The 22,648-nt window shown below is 39.0% G+C and overlaps 1 protein-coding gene across 1 annotated transcript; it reads left to right on the top strand.

Annotated features, from left to right (window-relative positions):
• The first annotated feature begins 1,449 nt into the window (after positions 1–1,449).
• On the top strand, positions 1,450–20,699 carry LOC116737789 (zinc finger protein 677-like). Its single transcript, XM_032591344.1, has 3 exons — positions 1,450–1,520; positions 13,387–13,513; positions 18,252–20,699. The coding sequence occupies exons 1-3, from the start codon at positions 1,506–1,508 to the stop codon at positions 19,943–19,945; spliced, it is 1,836 nt and encodes a 611-aa protein (XP_032447235.1). The 5' UTR covers positions 1,450–1,505; the 3' UTR covers positions 19,946–20,699.
• Positions 20,700–22,648: the final 1,949 nt, after the last annotated feature.

Below are 22,648 nucleotides of genomic sequence, written 5' to 3'. Positions count from 1 at the left end.
TCCTGATTCAGGTTTGGTAGTGTATATGTTTCTAGGAATTTGTCCATTTCTTCCACATTGCCCATTTTATGGCATATGGCATATGGCTTCTGATTTCATTGATCTGTTCTACTGGTTTTTTTGGTTTTGATAGCATTAATTTCTGCTCCAGTCTTTATTATTTCCTGTCTTATGCTGGTTTTGGGTTTTATTTGCTGATCTTTTTCTAGCTCTTTAAGGTATAAGGTTAGGTTGTGTATCTGAGATCTTTCTTCCTTCTTCAGGAAGGCCTGGATTGCTATATACTTTCCTCTTATGACCTCCTTTGCTGCGTCCCAGAGGGTTTGGGTTGTGGTGTTATCATTTTCATTGGCTTCCATATACTTTGTAATTTCCTTTTTAACTTCTTGGTTAGCCCTTTCATTCTTTAGTAGGATGTTCTTCAGTCTTCAAGTATTTGTTACGTTCCAAATTTTTTCTTGTGGTTGATTTCGAGTTTCATAGCGTTGTGGTCTGAAAATATGCACAGTATGATCTCAATCTTTTTGTACTTGCTGAGGGCTGATTTGTGTCCCATTATGTGGTCTATTCTGGAGAACGTTCCATGTGCACTGGAGAAGAATGTATATTCTGCTGCTTTAGGATGAAATGTTCTGAATATATCTGTTCATTCCATCTGGTCCAGTGTGTCATTCAAAGCCATTGTTTCCTTGTGGACTTTTAGATCAGATAATCTGTCCATTGCTGTGACTCGGGGGCCTTTTTGATTTGTTCAGGCTCTCCACAGATTGGATGATACCAATTCACCCTGTGGGTGTGTTTGTTTTTGGCAGCTTTCTGGGAGAGGGTGTGCAGTTATAATTGGAGTTCACAATGTGACCAGTTCCAAAAATATTGAAAACCACTAAGGCAGGAACATAGCCTCAGAGACAGAGACATGCCTCTGTCAGCTCCACCCTCTCTGTTTATCCTGGCTAAATCTTAAACATTTGATTGTGTCAACCTTTGACATTAAACCCTCTTACAGGCTTCCCATCACCATCAGGACAAAGATCTAAACTTCTCAGTATTGCTACCAGGGAACTCTGGAGCTGGGGTGGCCCTTAAGGGCTGGTCCATACTGATGGAATGTACTGGCTTCTGTGTATTGCATCAATCATTCCTTGGATGCTGGCTGCCTAGGGAGGAGCCAAGATCTTGAAAGAGGCCATTCCGTTTGGCCAAGTGCCAGGCAGACAAGACAATGCAGTTGCAGTGGAGTGTAAATTTGAGCAGTAGGGGAGACCTTCGTGAAGAAGTGGGTAAAAAATGCACTTGTTGGCCACCACATAGGACATTATTGTCCCTGCATCCTCCTGTTGCAGTGGGCAGGAAAGGACTTTTTCCAACAATAAGTTTCTCTCCTTATGTATATTGTGGCAGAGGAAGGGGTTATGTTGATTCTAAACATTAAACAACATACCTTTTGTCACACAGTATAACCTTACCTGAGAAAGAAGACTAGAAGAAGAGGGAAAAAAGAAGGAATGGCTCTTTTCCAGGTAAAATTCTTTTTTTCGTTGATTGTTCCTTTTCCTAATGTGTCATGCTTTGGACTTGTTAATCTTCTCTGTCTCCAAGATGTCCTGCCTAAATTATTTACTCACACCCAGGGCCTTCTCCCAGTCTCCTCTCCTCTCCGTGCAGATTCCATCTCACTGTGACCCAGTGACGTGGAACTTGGGAAGATGCTCCTTTTAGGTGGTCATCCTGTGAAGGATTTTCTTCACAGGCAAGAACTAGAGATGGGGAGTAGGCTCTGTGGTGTCTGTGAGGTTGGGCAGTAAGAATTCTTAAGAGGTCCCTTCTGAGTGCCCTTTCAGGTCATATAAACCAGGATTAAAGAGATTACATATGTAAGTAATGTATTAATGTACACAAGTACATGATAAGCCCTGGAAAATACGTTTGACGGAAATTTGTTTCATCTGTTTTTACAAACGCCTTTTTTTTTTTTTTGCATTTTTTTTTTTTTTTATATATGAAATTTATTGACAAATTGGTTTCCATACAACACCCAGTGCTCATCCCAAAAGGTGCCCTCCTCAATACCCATCACCCACCCCCCCCCTCCCCCCCCCCCCCCATCAACCCTCAGTTTGTTCTCAGTTTTTAACAGTCTCTTATGCTTTGGCTCTCTCCCACTCTAACGTCCTTTTTTTTTTTTTTTTCCTTCCCCTCCCCCATGGGTTCCTGTTAAGTTTCTCAGGATCCACATAAGAGTGAAACCATATGGTATCTGTCTTTCTCTGTATGGCTTATTTCACTTAGCATCACACTCTCCAGTTCCATCCACGTTGCCACAAAAGGCCATATTTCATTTTTTCTCATTGCCACGTAGTATTCCATTGTGTATATAAACCACAATTTCTTTATCCATTCATCAGTTGATGGACATTTAGGCTCTTTCCATAATTTGGCTATTGTTGAGAGTGCTGCTATGAACATTGGGGTACAAGTGCCCCTATGCATCAGTACTCCTGTATCCCTTGGGTAAATTCCTAGCAGTGCTATTGCTGGGTCATAGGGTAGGTCTATTTTTAATTTTCTGAGGAACCTCCACACTGCTTTCCAGAGCGGCTGCACCAATTTGCATTCCCACCAACAGTGCAAGAGGGTTCCCGTTTCTCCACATCCTCTCCAGCATCTATAGTCTCCTGATTTGTTCATTTTGGCCACTCTGACTGGCGTGAGGTGATACCTGAGTGTGGTTTTGATTTGTATTTCCCTGATAAGGAGCGACGCTGAACATCTTTTCATGTGCCTGTTGGCCATCTGGATGTCTTCTTTAGAGAAGTGTCTATTCATGTTTTCTGCCCATTTCTTCACTGGGTTATTTGTTTTTCGTGTGTGGAGTTTGATGAGCTCTTTATAGATTTTAGATACTAGCCCTTTGTCCGATATGTCATTTGCAAATATCTTTTCCCATTCCGTTGGTTGCCTTTTAGTTTTGTTGGTTGTTTCCTTTGCTGTGCAGAAGCTTTTTATCTTCATAAGGTCCCAGTAATTCACTTTTGCTTTTAATTCCCTTGCCTTTGGGGATGTGTCGAGTAAGAGATTGCTACGGCTGAGGTCAGAGAGGTCTTTTCCTGCTTTCTCCTCTAAGGTTTTGATGGTTTCCTGTCTCACATTTAGGTCCTTTATCCATTTTGAGTTTATTTTTGTAAATGGTGTGAGAAAGTGGTCTAGTTTCAACCTTCTGCATGTTGCTGTCCAGTTCTCCCAGCACCATTTGTTAAAGAGGCTGTCTTTTTTCCATTGGATGTTCTTTCCTGCTTTGTCAAAGATGAGTTGGCCATACGTTTGTGGGTCTAGTTCTGGGGTTTCTATTCTATTCCATTGGTCTGTGTGTCTGTTTCTGTGCCAATACCATGCTGTCTTGATGATGACAGCTTTGTAGTAGAGGCTAAAGTCTGGGATTGTGATGCCTCCTGCTTTGGTCTTCTTCTTCAAAATTCCTTTGGCTATTCGGGGCCTTTTGTGGTTCCATATGAATTTTAGGATTGCTTGTTCTAGTTTCGAGAAGAATGCTGGTGCAATTTTGATTGGGATTGCATTGAATGTGTAGATAGCTTTGGGTAGTATTGACATTTTGACAATATTTATTTTTCCAATCCATGAGCAGGGAATGTCTTTCCATTACAAACGCCTTTTGACGGTAAAGATGGGTCATTGTGCTTCTGACTGTGCAATATTAATACTTTGGAATAGAATGGGAAGTTCAAAGTAGAAATAAGAAATATAGAGGGTGTTTTATTAACATAATTAGTTTTCTTTTTTTTTTTTTTTTTTTTTTTTAGCGTTCATTTATTTTTGAGACAGAGAGAGACAAAGCATGAACAGGGGAGGGTCAGAGAGAGGGAGACACAGAATCTGAAACAGGCTCCAGGCTCTGAGCTGTCAGCACAGAGCCCGATGCGGGGCTCGAACTCAACGGACCGCGAGATCATGACCTGGGCCGACGTCGGCCACTTAACCGACTGAGCCACCCAGGCGCCCCACATAATTAGTTTTCAACTGTAGAATCAACCTGCTGCTCTAACAGTGTCACAGTGTATGAGTCTGGAGTTCTGTCTTGTCCAACCAGAGACAGACGCAGAATGGAACACGAGAGAGGCTAATGTCCAGGAGGAGACAAGATCCCCAAACAGGGGATCTCTGTATTTATTGAGCTCACAAGATATTACACACATGGTAAACGTGATGGAAACAAGATCTTACAGACGTGAATGTGTAGAAAACAATCAGTAATCATTGTGTGTGTAAGAAGCACAGGGTCTGGGTCAGGAGGTGGAGTTTGTCATCAAAGTACATTAGTATATTGACGTCAGATGGAATGTAATTTCCTGCAGGGGATGTAGTAAGTTACTCCTGATCCCATTACAGTATTTCCCTAGCTAACCTCAGGAAGTGTTCTTTAAATTATTTATAGCACATCCATCACATAAAGACCATGGTGTTCTTTTAGGAACTCTTACACGCTGCACATCTTTTAGATAAAACTGTTTATAATTTAGCCAGACATAGGAGCAGAACTTTGTATCATTGGAGAGGCTGGTGCTCAATTGTCATTTTGCAAATTACTGTTAAATTTTATTATTATTTTTGCACTAACCCACTCTAGTATATATTTTTCTGGTTCAGTTCCACGCAGTGATGCAATTTAGAAACTAAGAAGTAAAATGTCGCCTTCCGTGTCATATCTTCCAGCATCACTGATTGTCTTCATCAGGAACCTGTTGTTTAGTGCAAATCTTCTAAAAAATCATTTAGATATTGTAATGTGATATTAGAATATATTCTTCAGTAAATGTTTAATCATATTTTATTCGGCAAATTGAAATATTTACATACCATATAAATGGAAGTTGTTTTCATCTTAGTAAACATGGAGATAACTGCTATTTTAGATCCTCATTGGAGCATTCTCTAAATGAAGATACTTGGGTCCTTTAAGGAATGTTTTAAAGAATGCCATGATGGCTCTTTCTGAGTAGGCTGACCTCACTACAGACATCTAAGGATATCTTAAGATTGTACATCTGTTAAGGAAGAATAGCAGGTTAATGATGGTCTTTCTGAGGAGGCAGAGACATTCCGCTTATTAAGTAAAGATTTTAAATCAACTGTCTTGAACATCCTCAGCTAAAGGAAAACATGGAAGAGAACTGAGAAGTAGGAGAACAATGTTTCAACAGATAGAAAATGTCATTAAAGACAAAGAAATAATAGTACAGGGATGGAATAGAAATTCTGGAGTTAAGAAAGTATAAACACAAAAATTGAAAACCACTAGAGGGTTCATCAGCAGATGGTCAAAAAGAATAAGAATCCGTAAACCTAAACATAGATTAATTGAAATTATCAAATGTGAGGAGAAGAAAGGGGAAAAAAGCTGAATAAAAGGGAAGAAAGGAAAAAGAATGGCCGGAGACCAAGAAACCTTTGGGACACTATAACAAATACTGATACAAACGTAATAGGGGTTCTAGAAGGAAAGGCAGAAAGAATATTTGAAGAAAGAGCTGAAAACCTCCCATGTTTATCAAATACAACCTACACGTCCAAAAAAACGCAGTGAACTTGAACTAGGTCAAATGCATGGAGATCTCTGTCAGTCACATAATCATTCAACTTTTACAAGACAAAAAGAGAATGTGGAACGTAGCAAGACGGAAACTTCTTAGGTACTGGGATTCTGAATAAGTTTAACGGCGTGTTTGTTTCTCTTTAGAAACTGTGGAGGCCAGGAAGCATTCTCATGATAAAAAGTTTGAAAGATTAAAACAAAATCTACCAGAAATTCATTATCAGGCAAACTATACTTCAAAATTGATAGTGAAATTAAGAGACTCCTAAGTGAACAAAGGCTGAGGGAGTTCACACTTACAGACTTAACCTACATCAAATGCCAAATGGGTTCTTCAGGCTGAAATGGGTGGAAATTAGTGGTACCTCAAAGCCATAGGAACAAATAAAGAACACTAGTAAAGGTAACTACATAAGTGAATATAAAAGCCAGTATTAATTAATTTTTGTTTTCTAACTCAGCTTTTCCTGTGTGTCTTAAGAGACAAATGTGTAGGGGTGCCTGGGTGGCTCAGTCGGTTAAGCGTCCGACTTCGGCTCAGGTCATAATCTCGCAGTTTGTGGGTTTGACCCCCGTGTTGGGCTCTGTGCTGACAGCTCAGAGCCTGGAGCCTGCTTTGGATTCTGCGTCTCCCTCTCCGCCCCTCCCCTGCTCATGCTCTGTCTCTCTCTGTCTCAAAAATAAATAAAAACATTAAAAAATTTTAGAAAAAAGACAAATGTGTAAAACAATAATAAAAATCTCTTGAGTGTATGAAACATCTGTTCCTATCTTTTATGAAGAGGTAGTTTTTGACAAGAAGATAAAGGTTGTATAACAGGCTTGTTAGTATGCTATTAAAGCTAAGTTAGTATCAACTGAAATTCAAATATTAGTAGCCTAATATGTAAAAACTGCAATCCCCAGGATAACCACTCAGGAAATAACTGGGAAATATACAGAAAAATCAATACAAAGGCAGTCAAAATGGTATGCGCACACAAATACATCCAATGAAGGGAGGAATTACGAAAGAAAATAGTAGACATACAAGCAGCAGATGTCAGAAGTAATTCTTAATCCTTTATCCAGCAAGTCTGTCATTTAGAATAGAAGGAGAGATAAAGGTCTTCCCAAACAAACAAAAACTGAAGGAATTTGTCACCACTAAACCAGCCCTACAAGAGATCCTAAGGGGGACCCTGTGAGACAAAGTACCAGAGACATCACTACAAGCATAAAACATACAGACATCACAATGACTCTAAACCCGTATCTTTCTATAATAACACTGAATGTAAATGGATTAAATGCGCCAACCAAAAGACATAGGGTATCAGAATGGATAAAAAAACAAGACCCATCTATTTGCTGTCTACAAGAGACTCATTTTAGACCTGAGGACACCTTTAGATTGAGAGTGAGGGGATGGAGAACTATTTATCATGCTACTGGAAGCCAAAAGAAAGCTGGAGTAGCCATACTTATATCAGACAAACTAGACTTTAAATTAAAGGCTGTAACAAGAGATGAAGAAAGACATCATATAATAGTTACAGAGTCTATCCATCAGGAAGAGCTAACAATTATAAATGTCTATGTGCCGAATACAGGAGCCCCCAAATATATAAAACAATTACTCATAAACAGAAGCAACCTTATTGATAAGAATGTGGTAATTGCAGGGGACTTTAACACCCCACTTACAGAAATGGATAGATCATCTAGACACACGGTCAATAAAGAAACAAGGGCCCTGAATGAGACATTGGTTCAGATGGACTTGACAGATATATTTAGAACTCTGCATCCCAAAGCAACAGAATATACTTTCTTCTCGAGTGCACATGGAACATTCTCCAAGATAGATCATATACTGGGTCACAAAACAGCCCTTCATAAGTTTACAAGAATTGAAATTATACCATGCATACTTTCAGACCACAATGCTATGAAGCTTGAAATCAACCACAGGAAAAAGTCTGGAAAACCTCCAAAAGCATGGAGGTTAAAGAACACCCTACTAACGAATGAGTGGGTCAACCAGGCAATTAGAGAAGAAATCAAAAAATATATGGAAACAAACGAAAATGAAAATACAAAATCCAAACGCTTTGGGACGCAGCGAAGGCAGTCCTGAGAGGAAAATACATTGCAATCCAGGCCTATCTCAAGAAACAAGAAAAATCCCAAATACAAAATCTAACAGCACACCTAAAGGAAATAGAAGCAGAACAGCAAAGGCAGCCTAAACCCAGCAGAAGAAGAGAAATAATAAAGATCAGAGCAGAAATAAACAATATAGAATCTAAAAAAACTGTAGAGCAGATCAACGAGACCAAGAGTTGATTTTTTGAAAAAATAAACAAAATTGACAAACCTCTAGCCAGGCTTCTCAAAAAGAAAAGGGAGATGACCCAAATAGATAAAATCATGAATGAAAATGGAATTATTACAACCAATCCCTCAGAGATACAAACAATTATCAGGGAATACTATGAAAAATTATATGCCAACAAATTGGACAACCTGGAAGAAATGGACACATTCCTGAACACCCACACTCTTCCAAAACTCAATCAGGAGGAAAGAGAAAGCTTGAACAGACCCATAACCAGCGAAGAAATTGAATCGGTTATCAAAAATCTCCCAACAAATAAGAGTCCAGGACCAGATGGCTTCCCAGGGGAGTTCTACCAGACGTTTAAAGCAGAGATAATCCCTATCCTTCTCAAGCTATTCCAAGAAATAGAAAGGGAAGGAAAACTTCCAGACTCCTTCTATGAAGCCAGTATTACTTTGATTCCTAAACCAGACAGAGACCCAGTAAAAAAAGAGAACTACAGGCCAATATCCCTGATGAATATGGATGCAAAAATTCTCAATAAGATACTAGCAAATCGAATTCAACAGCATATAAAAAGAATTATTCACCATGATCAAGTAGGATTCATTCTTGGGATGCAGGGCTGGTTCAACATTCGCAAATCAATCAACATGATACATCACATTAACAAAAAAAAAGAGAAGAACCATATGATCGTGTCAATCGATGCAGAAAAGGCCTTTGACAAAATCCAGCACCCTTTCTTAATAAAAACCCTTGAGAAAGTCGGGATAGAAGGAACATACTTAAACATCATAAAAGCCATTTATGAAAAGCCCACAGCTAACATCATCCTCAACGGGGAAAAACTGAGAGCTTTTTCCCTGAGATCAGGAACACGACAGGGATGCCCACTGTCACCGCTGTTGTTTAACATAGTGCTGGAAGTTCTAGCGTCAGCAATCAGACAACAAAAGGAAATCAAAGGCATCAAAATTGGCAAAGATGAAGTCAAGCTTTCGCTTTTTGCAGATGACATGATATTATACATGGAAAATCCGATAGACTCCACCAAAAGTCTGCTAGAACTGATACATGAATTCAGCAAAGTTGCAGGATACAAAATCAATGTACAGAAATCAGTTGCATTCTTATACACTAACAATGAAGCAACAGAAAGACAAATAAAGAAACTGATCCCATTCACAATTGCACCAAGAAGCATAAAATACCTAGGAATAAATCTAACCAAAGATGTAAAGGATCTGTATGCTGAAAACTATAGAAAGCTTATGAAGGTAATTGAAGAAGATTTAAAGAAATGGAAAGACATTCCCTGCTCATGGATTGGAAAAATAAATATTGTCAAAATGTCAATACTACCCAAAGCTATCTACACATTCAATGCAATCCCAATCAAAATTGCACCAGCATTCTTCTCGAAACTAGAACAAGCAATCCTAAAATTCATATGGAACCACAAAAGGCCCCGAATAGCCAAAGGAATTTTGAAGAAGAAGACCAAAGCAGGAGGCATCACAATCCCAGACTTTAGCCTCTACTACAAAGCTGTCATCATCAAGACAGCATGGTATTGGCACAGAAACAGACACACAGACCAATGGAATAGAATAGAAACCCCAGAACTAGACCCACAAACGTATGGCCAACTCATCTTTGACAAAGCAGGAAAGAACATCCAATGGAAAAAAGACAGCCTCTTTAACAAATGGTGCTGGGAGAACTGGACAGCAACATGCAGAAGGTTGAAACTAGACCACTTTCTCACACCATTTACAAAAATAAACTCAAAATGGATAAAGGACCTAAATGTGAGACAGGAAACCATCAAAACCTTAGAGGAGAAAGCAGGAAAAGACCTCTCTGACCTCAGCCGTAGCAATCTCTTACTCGACACATCCCCAAAGGCAAGGGAATTAAAAGCAAAAGTGAATTACTGGGACCTTATGAAGATAAAAAGCTTCTGCACAGCAAAGGAAACAACCAACAAAACTAAAAGGCAACCAACGGAATGGGAAAAGATATTTGCAAATGACATATCGGACAAAGGGCTAGTATCTAAAATCTATAAAGAGCTCATCAAACTCCACACACGAAAAACAAATAACCCAGTGAAGAAATGGGCAGAAAACATGAATAGACACTTCTCTAAAGAAGACATCCAGATGGCCAACAGGCACATGAAAAGATGTTCAGCGTCGCTCCTTATCAGGGAAATACAAATCAAAACCACACTCAGGTATCACCTCACGCCAGTCAGAGTGGCCAAAATGAACAAATCAGGAGACTATAGATGCTGGAGAGGATGTGGAGAAACGGGAACCCTCTTGCACTGTTGGTGGGAATGCAAATTGGTGCAGCCGCTCTGGAAAGCAGTGTGGAGGTTCCTCAGAAAATTAAAAATAGACCTACCCTATGACCCAGCAATAGCACTGCTAGGAATTTACCCAAGGGATACAGGAGTACTGATGCATAGGGGCACTTGTACCCCAATGTTCATAGCAGCACTCTCAACAATAGCCAAATTATGGAAAGAGCCTAAATGTCCATCAACTGATGAATGGATAAAGAAATTGTGGTTTATATACACAATGGAATACTACGTGGCAATGAGAAAAAATGAAATATGGCCTTTTGTGGCAACGTGGATGGAACTGGAGAGTGTGATGCTAAGTGAAATAAGCCATACAGAGAAAGACAGATACCATATGGTTTCACTCTTATGTGGATCCTGAGAAACTTAACAGGAACCCATGGGGGAGGGGAAGGAAAAAAAAAAAAAAAAAGGACGTTAGAGTGGGAGAGAGCCAAAGCATAAGAGACTGTTAAAAACTGAGAACAAACTGAGGGTTGATGGGGGGTGGGAGGGAGGGGAGGGTGGGTGATGGGTATTGAGGAGGGCACCTTTTGGGATGAGCACTGGGTGTTGTATGGAAACCAATTTGTCAATAAATTTCATATATATAAAAAAAAGAAAAAGAAGTAATTCTTAACTAGTAGTAACTTGAAATGTGCATGAATTCAACTCTTCAATAAAACACAAAGGAATTGTATAAAATGATTCCACTCTGTGTTTACAATGGCTCACATTTTTTTTTAAGTTTTTATTTATTTATTTTGAGAGAGAGTGTGAGTGAGGGAGGGGCAGAGAGAGAGAGAGAGAGAGAGAGAGAGAGAGAGAGAGAGAATCTCAACTAGGCTCCACAGTATCACCGCAGAGCCTGATGCAGCGTTCAAACTCATAAACTGTGACATCATGACCTTAGCTGAAATCCAGAGTCAGACACTGCATCCAACAAAAACTCAAACATTAGGAGTGGAAAGGAACTTGCTCAGTCTGAAAAAGGTCATTATGAAAATTCCGTGGCTAACACACTCAGTGGTGAACAACTGGAAACTTCCCCCTCTTACCAACAACAAAACAGGTGTGCCCCATTTTGCCACCACAAATCAACACTCTACTGGAGGTTGTAACCAGAGAAAATACAGAGGAAAAATAAATAAAATGTGTCAAGATTGGGAAAGAAATCAAACTAGCTTTATTCATAGCATACATGATCTTATATTTAGAAATAAAGAATCCTCAAACTTAGAGACAATGTATTGATGGAAGTTACAAAATACAATGCCAACACTCAAAATTCAGTTGCATTTCCATGCAGTTACAACCAGTGGAAAGTAAACAGTTTCATTTACAAGAGCAAGAAAACAAATGGAGATAGATTTAACCATGAGAATGGAAGATTTATACACAGTGAAAACCAAAAAGTTACTGAGGACGATTAAAGAAAACCTAAATAAATGTCAAGATGTCCTGTGTTTGTGGATTGGAAGACCGTAAAGTGGGAGTCCTCTCCATAGTGATACAAAGAGTAATGCAGTCCTCAGCAAAATCACAACAGCGTGTTTTATACAAATGGGAATCCTGATTCTAAAACTCATATTGAATTGGTAAGGATGCCAAATAACCAAAATAAATGTGAGAAAGCACAAAATTGGAGTGCCTACAATTCCCAACATAAATCTCACTGCAGTAACTTGGAGTAATCAAAACTGTAATTTCATCAGAGGCTAGAAATGTAGATCAAAGTGATAGAACTGAGCATCCACAAATAAACCCATACATCTGCAATCCATTCCTTTTTCACAAGTGTGCCAAAAACAGACAGTAGGAAAACAATAGTCTCTTAAATGGTACTGGCACAACTAGATATCTGTGTGAGAATGAAATTGAAACTACCTTGTACCATATAAGGAAATCAATTCAGAAGTAATCAAAGACTAAATGTAAGAGCTAAAACTATAAAAGTCTTAAGTGAAAAGTTAGGGTTGAGTCTTTATGACTTTAGGGTTGGCACTGGATTTTTATCCATGACCCCAAAAGCAAAAGAGGAAAAGACAAAATAAACTGGTCATCATCAGAATTAATCATGTCTGTGCACTGAAGGACATTATCACATTAAGTGAAACAATCTACCAAATGGGAGGAAATAATCTGCCAATCACATATCTATGAAGGGTCTAGACCTAGAATAAAGGAAGAACTTGTACAACTCAACAACCAAAATACAAAGAACCCAACTTAAAAAATGGTCAAAAGATTTTAATAGACATTTCTCCATAGAAGGTACACAAATGAAACCAGCACATGAAGAGATGTTCCATGAAAGTAGTTAGTAAGATGCAAAATTAAAACCACAACGAGATATCCTTTCACACCCACTAGGATGACTGTTGTAAAACAACAACTACAAAAATAGAGAAATTCGAATCATGACACGTTGCTGTAAAAACATAGCTGCTGTGAAAAAGCTTGTGGAAGATTCTGAAAAAAATTAAACCATGTGACCTGGTAATTCCACAGCTAGGTACAAACGAAAAGAATTGAAAACAGGTATCCAAACACTTAACTTGTACTAGAAAGTTCATAGCAACCTAGTAACATCAGCAAAGGTAATAACAACAAAATGCCCATCAGTAGTTGAGTGAAAATGGTCTAGTCCTGCAATGGAATACTCTGCAGGCAGAAGAAAGGAAATGGACCACTGATGCATACTATATCATGGATGAACCCAAAACACGATTCTGTGTGAAAGAAGGCAGATGCCAAAGGTCACATTTTTGATACCTTTCCTTTACATGAAAAGATCCAAAATTGGCAAATCCATAGAGACAAAGCACTAGTGGTTGCCAGGGACTGGGGACTAGGAAGTACCTGCTTAGTGGGTAAAGGATTTCCTTTGGGGATGAGACGTGATGTTTGTGCAACATGGTGAATGCACTAAATGTCACTGAATGGTACTTTAAAATGGCTAATTTTATGTTATCTGCTCTTTAAATTATCTTACATGGGTAAAAGAACACTCCAGCCAAGTATAATTTTGCTTCTCTCATTTGTGTCAAAATAAGAACAGTTTCCGTGTTCACTTGGTGAAGTGTGTTTTCATTTCAGGGACGGCTGACATTCAGGGATGTGGCCATAGAATTCTCTCAGGAGGAGTGGGAGTGCCTGGACCCCGCTCAGAGGGCCTTGTACAGGGACGTGATGTTGGAGAACTACAGGAACCTGGTCTCCCTGGGTGAGGATAACTTCCCTCCAGAAGTCGGTAGTTAATTTTATGTGACTTTGCAGTGTCTTGAGAGGCCCCAACTTGATCATAGGAGTTTCACATCCCTATTCTTGAAAGGACTGATTGCAGCCGTTTTGATTGAGAATGGAAAGGCTTCATAATGTGGCAAATGGACTCTAACTTCCCTTTGCTTCAGAAGTTCTGCATTCCTGCTTGTTTAGGTGGTTTCAGAACTTAGCAGTCAGAGAAGCTAAAGGGAGGGAACTGGTGATGGGTGTTCTATGTAAGTGAAGAATCACTAAATTCTACTCCTGAAACCAGTGCTACACTCTGCTAACTAACTAGAATCTAAGTAAAAATCTCGGAGTCTGGGGAATAGGACCTAAAACCCTTGAATTCTTAGCAAAGTCCAATTTCTCTGACCTCTATAAAGACAAGGCTCAGAGGGAATAACATTATTTAAAATTGGGGGGAAAAGGAAACATTATGGTGAATTTATTTAAATCTCTGATTCTGTGGTCTTACCCTTGTGCCCTTGTGCTTTTTATTCAGTAGTTCTTAGAAAAGAACCAGATCTCTGCATACTTAAAATACTCCTTAAGCATTCAGGCAGTCAGTTGATTAATTTTCACCCACATATAATGAATGTCCTTTCTTCTTTTCTTTGCTGAACAAAGTGCTGGGCATGTGTTCTGGAAGAGTAAAGCAGATCATGTTCCGTTTTTCTTTTAACTGGAAATCTCTTCCTGAGCTGAATATCATCCCCATCACCTGTTTCCAGGGAAAAGAGCCCTGGACTGTGGAAAGTGAAGTGAATATAGGGGAACATTCAGGGAATGTATGGGGATGTGAGCACAAGTCCGAGTTCAGATGAGCAGAGAGTAAGCTGCTCCAGTAAATATTGTTTGGGAACAATTTGTGGGAAAATACAAGTTTATTCGTAGGAGCTGTCAGAGGAAATCTTTCCCCACCCACACACACTTCTCATTCTGGTATTCAAATGAGTAAGTCACATGTGTAGAAGTTTAAACTCCCACTGATAGGACCTACAACTGATAGCACCTGGCCCCTCTGACCATACTGGTGCCTTGGTTTGAGGAGGACTGAGCTGAGGCCTCTGTAGTGCAGACCCCAGGACCTATTCACTTTCCGTTTCCATTTTGTATCCCTGGGAGAACTTCTTAGGAGACAAACAAAACGTAGTATCTGTCTAATAAAGTAGACCTAAAGTTTATCTCTTTCTTTCCTGGGCCATCCTGGCTTCTTGAGGTTGAATGCTTGTGCATTAATTAGGAAGAAGTCATGATTTGGATAATTCCAAAAAGTGAAAATCCAAAATTAGATATAGTGTAAGTACAGCACAGCTTACTGATATCTCTAGCGAGCTTTTCTGTGGGAAGAACTTGTATCCTTCCATAGATGTGTATTGTATTGTATTCCTGGTATACAGAAAGTACCATATTGATATTTTGGGGGGCTTGGTTTTGTTTTGTTTTCTTTTTATTGTTTTAGGAACTCAAGCGGCAGCAGCAATTTTTGTTTTGTTTTTAAGTAAACTCTGCACCCATCATGGAGTTTGAACTCACAACCCCAGGATCAAGGGTTGCATGCTCTACTCACTGAGCCAGCCAGGCATCCCTCATTTTTTTTTTTAAACATTTTAATCATCTTCACCCTTTTCTGCCACCGTCCCCTCAATACCTGCCTCTAATAACCACCGGTATGTTCTCTGTATCTAAGAGGGGTTGTTTTGTTTTTTTAAGATTCCACACATAAGAGAAATCATAATGTATTGGTCTTTGACTCATTTCTCTTAATAATGTCCTCAAGGGTCCATCCATGTTGTCACAAATGGCAAGATTCTGTTCTTTTTTATGGCTGGATCATATTGTGTTATATATAACAACTTTACCCATTCACCCATCAGTGGACACTTAGATTGTGTCTGTATCTCAGCTACTGTAAATGATGCTGCAGTGAACATCCGAACGCTTCTATCTTTTCGAGTTAGTAGTTTTGTTTTCTTCAGATACATACTTAGGTAAAATTGGTGGATCACACAGTAGTTCTCTTAGCTACACCAATTTTGGCTCCACTAACAGTGCACAAATTCTCCACCCCATCAGCAATACTTGTTATTTCTGGTCTTTTTGAGAACTGCCATTCCAATAGGTGTCAGGTGATATTGTGGTTTTGGTTTGCATTTCGCTGATGATGAATGGACGTTAAGTCTCTTTTCATGGTCCTTTAGGCCATCTCTAGGTCTTCGAAAATATCTATTCAGATCTTCTGCCCATTTCTCTAGTTGGATTATTTGAGCGATTTTTGTCTATGTTTTGGATTATTAGGCCCTTATCAGATACTTAATTTGCTAATATTTTCTCCTATTTATTAAGGATGCCTTTTCATTTTGTTGAAAATAGTTTCCTTTGCTGTGCAGACATTTTTTAGTTTGATGTAGTCCCACTTACTTCTGCATTTGTTGTTTTTTCTTTTGCTGTCAACAGTCAAAAACAACAACAAGAAAAAAAACCACATCATTCCCTAGACCTCTATCAAGGAACTCATTACCCCCTATCTTATAGGAATTTTTTGGTTTCAGGTCTTAGATTTAAGTCTTTAATCCATTGTGAGTTACTTTTTGTGTATGGCATTAGACAGTGGTCGAGTTTCAGTCTTTTGCCTGTGGCTGTCCAGTTTCCCAAACCATCTACTAAAGAGATTGTTCTTTCTGCATTGTATAGTCATGTCTCCTTTGTTGTAAATTAATTGACTGTGTGTGGGTTTATTTCTGAGCTCTTTTCTGGTGATCTGGGTGTCGATTTTTATGCTAATACCCTGCTGATTTAAAAAAAATTTTTTAATGTTTATTTATTTTTGAGACAGAGAGAGACAGAGCATTAATGGGGGAGGGTCAGAGAGAGGGAGACACAGAATCTGCAGCAAGCTTCAGGCTCCAAGCTGTCAGCACAGAGCCCAACGTGGGGCTTGAACTCAGACTATGAGATCATGATCTGAGCCAAAGTTGGATGCTTAACCAACTGAGCCACCTAGGCGCCCCTAATACCCTGCTGATTTAATTACCGCAGCTTTGTAATTAAGGAGTTTGAAATCAGGGCATGTGATGCCTCCAGGTTTGTTTTTTTTCTCAAGATGCTCTGGGCTTTCACAGTCTTCTGTGGTTCCATACACATTTTAGGATTCCTCTATTTCGTGTGTAGGTTTTTTTGGGGACATAAATTTTCAACTCATTTGTGTAAATACCAAGGAGTGTGATTGCTAGATCATATTTAAGAGTACACTTAGTTTTCTAAGAAAGGGCAAACTGTCTTCCAAAGTGGCATACCATTTTGCATTCCCATCAGCAATGAATGAGAGTTCTTACTGTTCCACATTCACACTAGTATTTGGTGTTAGCATTCTGGATTTTCACCATTCTCACGTGTAGTGATATCTCATTGTTACAATACATATTTACCTCAATTAAATTTATCTCTTTTTTATTATTTTAAGTTTTTTTTTTTTTTTTTTTTTTTACGTTTATTTATTTTGGGGACAGAGAGAGACAGAGCATGAACGGGGGAGGGGCAGAGAGAGAGGGAGACACAGAATCGGAAACAGGCTCCAGGCTCTGAGCCATCAGCCCAGAGCCCGACGCGGGGCTCGAACTCCCGGACTGCGAGATCGTGACCTGGCTGAAGTCGGACGCTTAACCGACTGCGCCACCCAGGCGCCCCTATCTCTTTTTTATTAATGTTTATTTTTGAGAGAGAGCGAGCATGAACAGGGTACAGGTGAGAGAGAGAGAGAGAGACACACACACACACACAGTGTCTGAAGCAGGATCCAGGCTCCAAGCTGTCAGCACAGAGCCTGAAGCAGGGTTTGAACCTATAAATGGTACGATCATGACCATAGTCAAAGTCGGGCACTCAACAGACTGAGCCTCCCAGACGCCCCTGTGGCATTCTTTAACCTGAGTATTTTTTATATTTTGAAAGCATACTTTTTTTTTTTTTAAGTTACTGCTTTAGTCACAGACATATCATTAACTTGATTTGCCATAGCTTTTGTATATAATGATACATTATTTTGGTGAACTTGGGTGGCTCAGACTGTTAAGCGTCTAACTCTGGATTTTGGCTGAGATCACGATCTCATAGTTCCTGAGTTTGAGCCCCGCATTGTACATTGCACTTACAGTGTGAGGACTTCTTGGGATTCTCTTTCTCTCCCTGTCCGTCCCCCATTCACAAGCTCAGTCTTTAAATAAACTTCAAAAAAAAATTCTTGTGTCTCCTGGAACATGTATATATTATTTAATTCCTTGGAGTATATACCTAAAAATGGACATGGGATACTTAGTTTGATAATTTTTAGAGCAAATACTGAAATAAATGTAAGCCTACAATCTTCCTACAACACTATACTGTCTCCCCGTTGAATGTTTTCCACTTGTCCTTCATATCCATAGTATAAGTTCTTACAGGATGAGTCAGTATTATGTCTATTGCTACATCAGGTGCTGTTTGTAAGGTCAGGCTTTTAACTTAATAACACAGTCATATTCCTATAGATGTGTAAGTATAAGCACTATCCCCACATTTATAAAAAGAAACTTAAAAACATTGTATTTAGCAATAGTGTTTGAAGACCATGTTTGAGAAACTTCCTGTGTTCAGTGTAAAGTATTTTGGTGTGTAATCATGTAATTTACTATAAAATACTTACTTTCCAACTCTGATAGGAAGTACTTCTGCTGGATTTGCAATCAAGGAATTATCACCAACAGAGGACATTAATAAAGGCGAATTTTATCACTTAGTGTTATTGGAGAGAAATGAAAGTCATGGCATCAAGGATTTTGATCTCCAGGAAGTCTGGGAAGATATGCATGAGTTTGAAAGTCAGTGGCAATGTGATGCAAGAAATTACAAAGAAGTGCCTTTGACCCATGACAAAAATCTCACTTGGAGAAAAGATCAGCAACTTAATCAGTCCTCAGTTACTCTTCCTGAAAAGCAGGGTGTTTCTGTGAGAAACAATACGTACCAGCATTTCATGCATGATGAGCCATTTATAAGGAATTTATTAAAAATGGACAATAACAGAAGTGATGCTGGAAACCAGTACATAAACTGCTTGGAAAATAGAATTGGATTAATTTCTCAGGCACATCTGCCCAAACTGCAGACATTTCATAGTGAGGAGAAAATGTATGAATGTAATCCAACTGAGAAGTCTGTCAGCAATGGTTCCTCAGTCTCACCACTTGAAAGAATTCCTCCCAGTACCAGAAACATTTGGAATAAATCTAGGAAGATTTCTAAATATCCTTTGTTACCTGCACAAGCCAGGAGAGCATACACTAGAGGAAAATCTTACAAATGTAATGAATGTGGGAAGACTTTTAGCAAAAGCTCAAACCTCATGAGTCATGAGATCATTCATTCTGGACAGAGACCTTATAAATGTAATGACTGTGGCAAAGCCTTTTCTGAGTGCTCACATCTTATTCGACATATGAAAATCCATACTGGAGAGAAACCTTACAGATGTAATGAATGTGTCAAATCCTTTAACAGGGTTTCGAGTCTCACCAGACATCAGAGAGTCCATACAGGAGAGAAACCATATAAATGTAACATATGTGGCAAGGTCTGTAGTCAAAATTCAAACCTTGCAAATCATCAGAAAGTGCATACTGGAGAGAAACCTTACGAATGTAATGAATGTGGAAAGGCATTTATCCATCGTTCACAACTTTGGAGTCATGAGAGAGTGCATACTGGTGAGAAACCTTACAAATGTAATGAATGCAGCAAAGCCTTTTCTGAGCGTTCAAATCTTACTCAACACAAGAAAATCCATACTGGAGAGAAACCTTACAAATGTAATGAGTGTGGCAAAGCTTTTAAACAGTGCTCACATCTCATTAGACATCAGAATACACATCGTGGAGAGAAACCACACAAATGTGATGTATGTGGCAAGGCTTTTATCCAAAGTTCTAGCCTTATAGAACATCAGAGGATTCATACAGGAGAAAAACCGTATAAATGTAGTGAATGTGATAAAGCTTTTATCAGACGTTCACACCTCTTGAGTCATGAGAGAACTCATACTGGAGAGAAACCTTACAAATGTAGTGAGTGTGGCAAAGCCTTTGCTGAGCGCTCAAATCTTACTCAACATAAAAAAATCCATACTGGAGAGAAACCTTACAAATGTAATGAGTGTGGCAAAGCTTTTACCCAATTTGCAAAGCTTAGTAGGCATCGGAAAATGCACACTGGAGAGAAGCCACACAAATGTAATGTGTGTGACAAGGCTTTTACCCGAAATTCAAGCCTTGTGGAACATCAGCGAATTCATACAGGAGAAAAACCTTGTAAACATAATAAATATGCTAAGGTTTTCACCAAATGTTCAGACCTTTAGAGTCATGAGAGAAGTTATACTGGAGAGAAACCATACAAATGTATTGAGTGGCAAAGCCTTTAGGGAGCATTCACATCTTATTCAGCATAAGAAAATCCATATTGGAGAGAAACCTTATAAATGTAATGAGTGTGGCAAAGCTTTTACTCGATTTGCAAAACTTACTAGGCATCAGAAAATACACTGTGAAAATAAAGTATAAACCTAATATGTGTGGCAGTGCTTTTATTCAAAGCTCAAGCTTTGCAGATCATCAAAGAACTCATAATAGAAAGAAACCTTACAAATAAAATGAGCAAGTGTTCAAGCCTTACTCAACATCAGAGATTCCATCAGGGAGAGGAACCATGTGGAACTAATGTATGAGGGAAAGCTGATAACCAGGGTTCACACCTCACCTGATATCTGAAACAAATCTCTGAAAAAAAGCACACAAAATGGATGTATGGCAAGGCTTATCCAAAGCTTATTATACCTTATGGAACATAATTACTATTAGAGGGAAGCCTTACAGATGTAATGAGTGTGATCAGGTTTATTAAAAATGTAGAAATTGGGGAGGGGGATAAACAAGGTTAATGGGATTAAGAGATACAGACTTCGAGTGATTAAAAAGACAGTAAACAGTGATTTTAAAACACTGATTAAAAAAATGTACAACTTTGTGCTTTGTGGTCTTGAAGAAATTCACATAACATGGGAACCATACATATGTGTCAAGTTCTGTACTTCAGGAAACACCAAAGACTTCATACTGGACAGAAACATTACACATTTGTAATGAAGGTAATTTTTTTTTTTGAATGATTATTTTTGAAAGAGAAACACAGTGTGAGTGGGGGAGGGGCAGAGAGAGAGAGAGAGAGAGAGAGGGAGATACAGAATCTGAAGTAGGCTCCAGGCTCTGAGCTGTCAGCACAGAGTCTGACATGGGGCTTGATCCCACCAATTGTGAGATCATGACCTGAGCTGAAGTTGGACGCTTAACTGCCTGAACCACCCAGGTGAAGGTCATCATTTCTTTAGACAATTCTGTCAATATAAAAATTCATACTAGGGGGAACTAGGTCTGTGTTGTGAATTAACCAATCATCGGTGTTAAATTCCACAGAAAATTAAAATTATTTAAAACTCATGAGATGAAGTGTGTCAATGGAACAAGTGTATCTGTGGAACGACCTACTAATCATCTTCTGTTTAAATCTTCTTTAAAAATTTTATTTTTCTCTCTACATCTAACCGTGGGGCTCATTCACAACCCTGAGATCATGAGTCACATGCTATTCTGGATGAGCCAGCCAGGCACCCCTATAACTTTTTTTACTCAATTATTTGAGGTTTCCTTTTTCTTTTTTTTTATTAATGTTTTTTTTTTTTATTATTTGTTTTTTAATTTACATCCAAGTTAGCATGTGGTGCAACAATGATTTCAGGAACAGATTCCTTAATGCCCCTTACCCATTTAGCCCATCCTCCCTCCCACAACTTCTCCAGCAACCCTCTGTTTGTTTTATATTTAAGAGTTGATTATTTGAGGATTTGTGAGGCTACATTATTATTGATGACTTACAACTTCAAGTTTGCAATCCACTGATGTTCTACTTTACACGTGTTTTATTTATCAACCATGGTTTTCACAGAGAAAGGATTGGTTATGTGAAAGGAATGTGGGGCTTAGTCATACCTGTATATCCTGGAAAGGCTAGGATGCTAATTTTAAGATACAGTGTAGTATAAATTTGAGATCATGAGTAGTGACGGAATAGATGTAAAAGTATTATCTATATTGCCATGTTTTCTGTGGTCACAGCCTCTCCTCTAGATTGGTTAGTATGATTGAGAGTCTTTGTTGATTAGTACAGGAAACAATTCCTCTATCAGATGATCATGAAATACTGTAGGTGGGGACACTGAGAGAATGTGATTTTCTTTTTTTTTTTTTTTTAATTTTTTTTTTCAACGTTTATTTTTGGGACAGAGAGAAACAGAGCATGAACGGGGGAGGGGCAGAGAGAGAGGGAGACACAGAATTGGAAACAGGCTCCAGGCTCTGAGCCATCAGCCCAGAGCCTGACGCGGGGCTCGAACTCACGGACCGCGAGATCGTGACCTGGCTGAAGTCGGACGCTTAACCGACTGCGCCACCCAGGCGCCCCAAGAGAATGTGATTTTCATGTGAGTGATGGCTTACTAGGAGTGGCATATGTGGTAGAGAAAATGGAGGGGGAATGATGGTCTCTCCCTCTTTTGAAAGGTAATGTATAAAATTACTCTTATTTTTGAAAACTCAAGGTTATAGAGGTCATTTTAATCAGAACCAAGGTAGGGGTTCTTAGGTGGCTCAGTATGTTGAGTGTCTGACTTGATATCAGTTCAGGGTTGTGTCGTTGGGCTTTCTGCTGAGTGTGGAGCCTGTGTAAGATTCTCTCTGCCCCTCTCACCTACTTGTGCTGTCTGAAAAAACAAACAAACAAAATGCAAAACTAGTACGCTTGTGAGGATTGAAACTTGGATTTTGATACATTTTGATTTATTGTACCCAATTTCTCAGATAATATCTAAGTATGTAAAATATAGGCTTTTGTGTAACCCTCAATGAATGATGTTTTATTAGCCCATGTGCATCCCACCTCATTGGGCCATTTCATAATGAACACTAATAATACATCCTTGTCCTCTCTAGGTTGAGTGTCATCCATAACA

The sequence above is a fragment of the Lynx canadensis genome, chromosome E2 (genome assembly GCF_007474595.2).
Source record: "Lynx canadensis isolate LIC74 chromosome E2, mLynCan4.pri.v2, whole genome shotgun sequence".
NCBI lineage: Eukaryota > Metazoa > Chordata > Mammalia > Carnivora > Felidae > Lynx > Lynx canadensis.
This window is presented reverse-complemented; position numbering and strand designations above follow the sequence as displayed.

What these genes read in the sequence shown, in the direction of transcription:
- LOC116737789 (XM_032591344.1), top strand. An exon ending in CAGGAACCTGGTCTCCCTGG is followed by an intron (nt 13,514 to 18,251) that starts GTGAGGATAACT and finishes CAACTCTGATAG; the next exon opens with GAAGTACTTCTGCTGGATTT.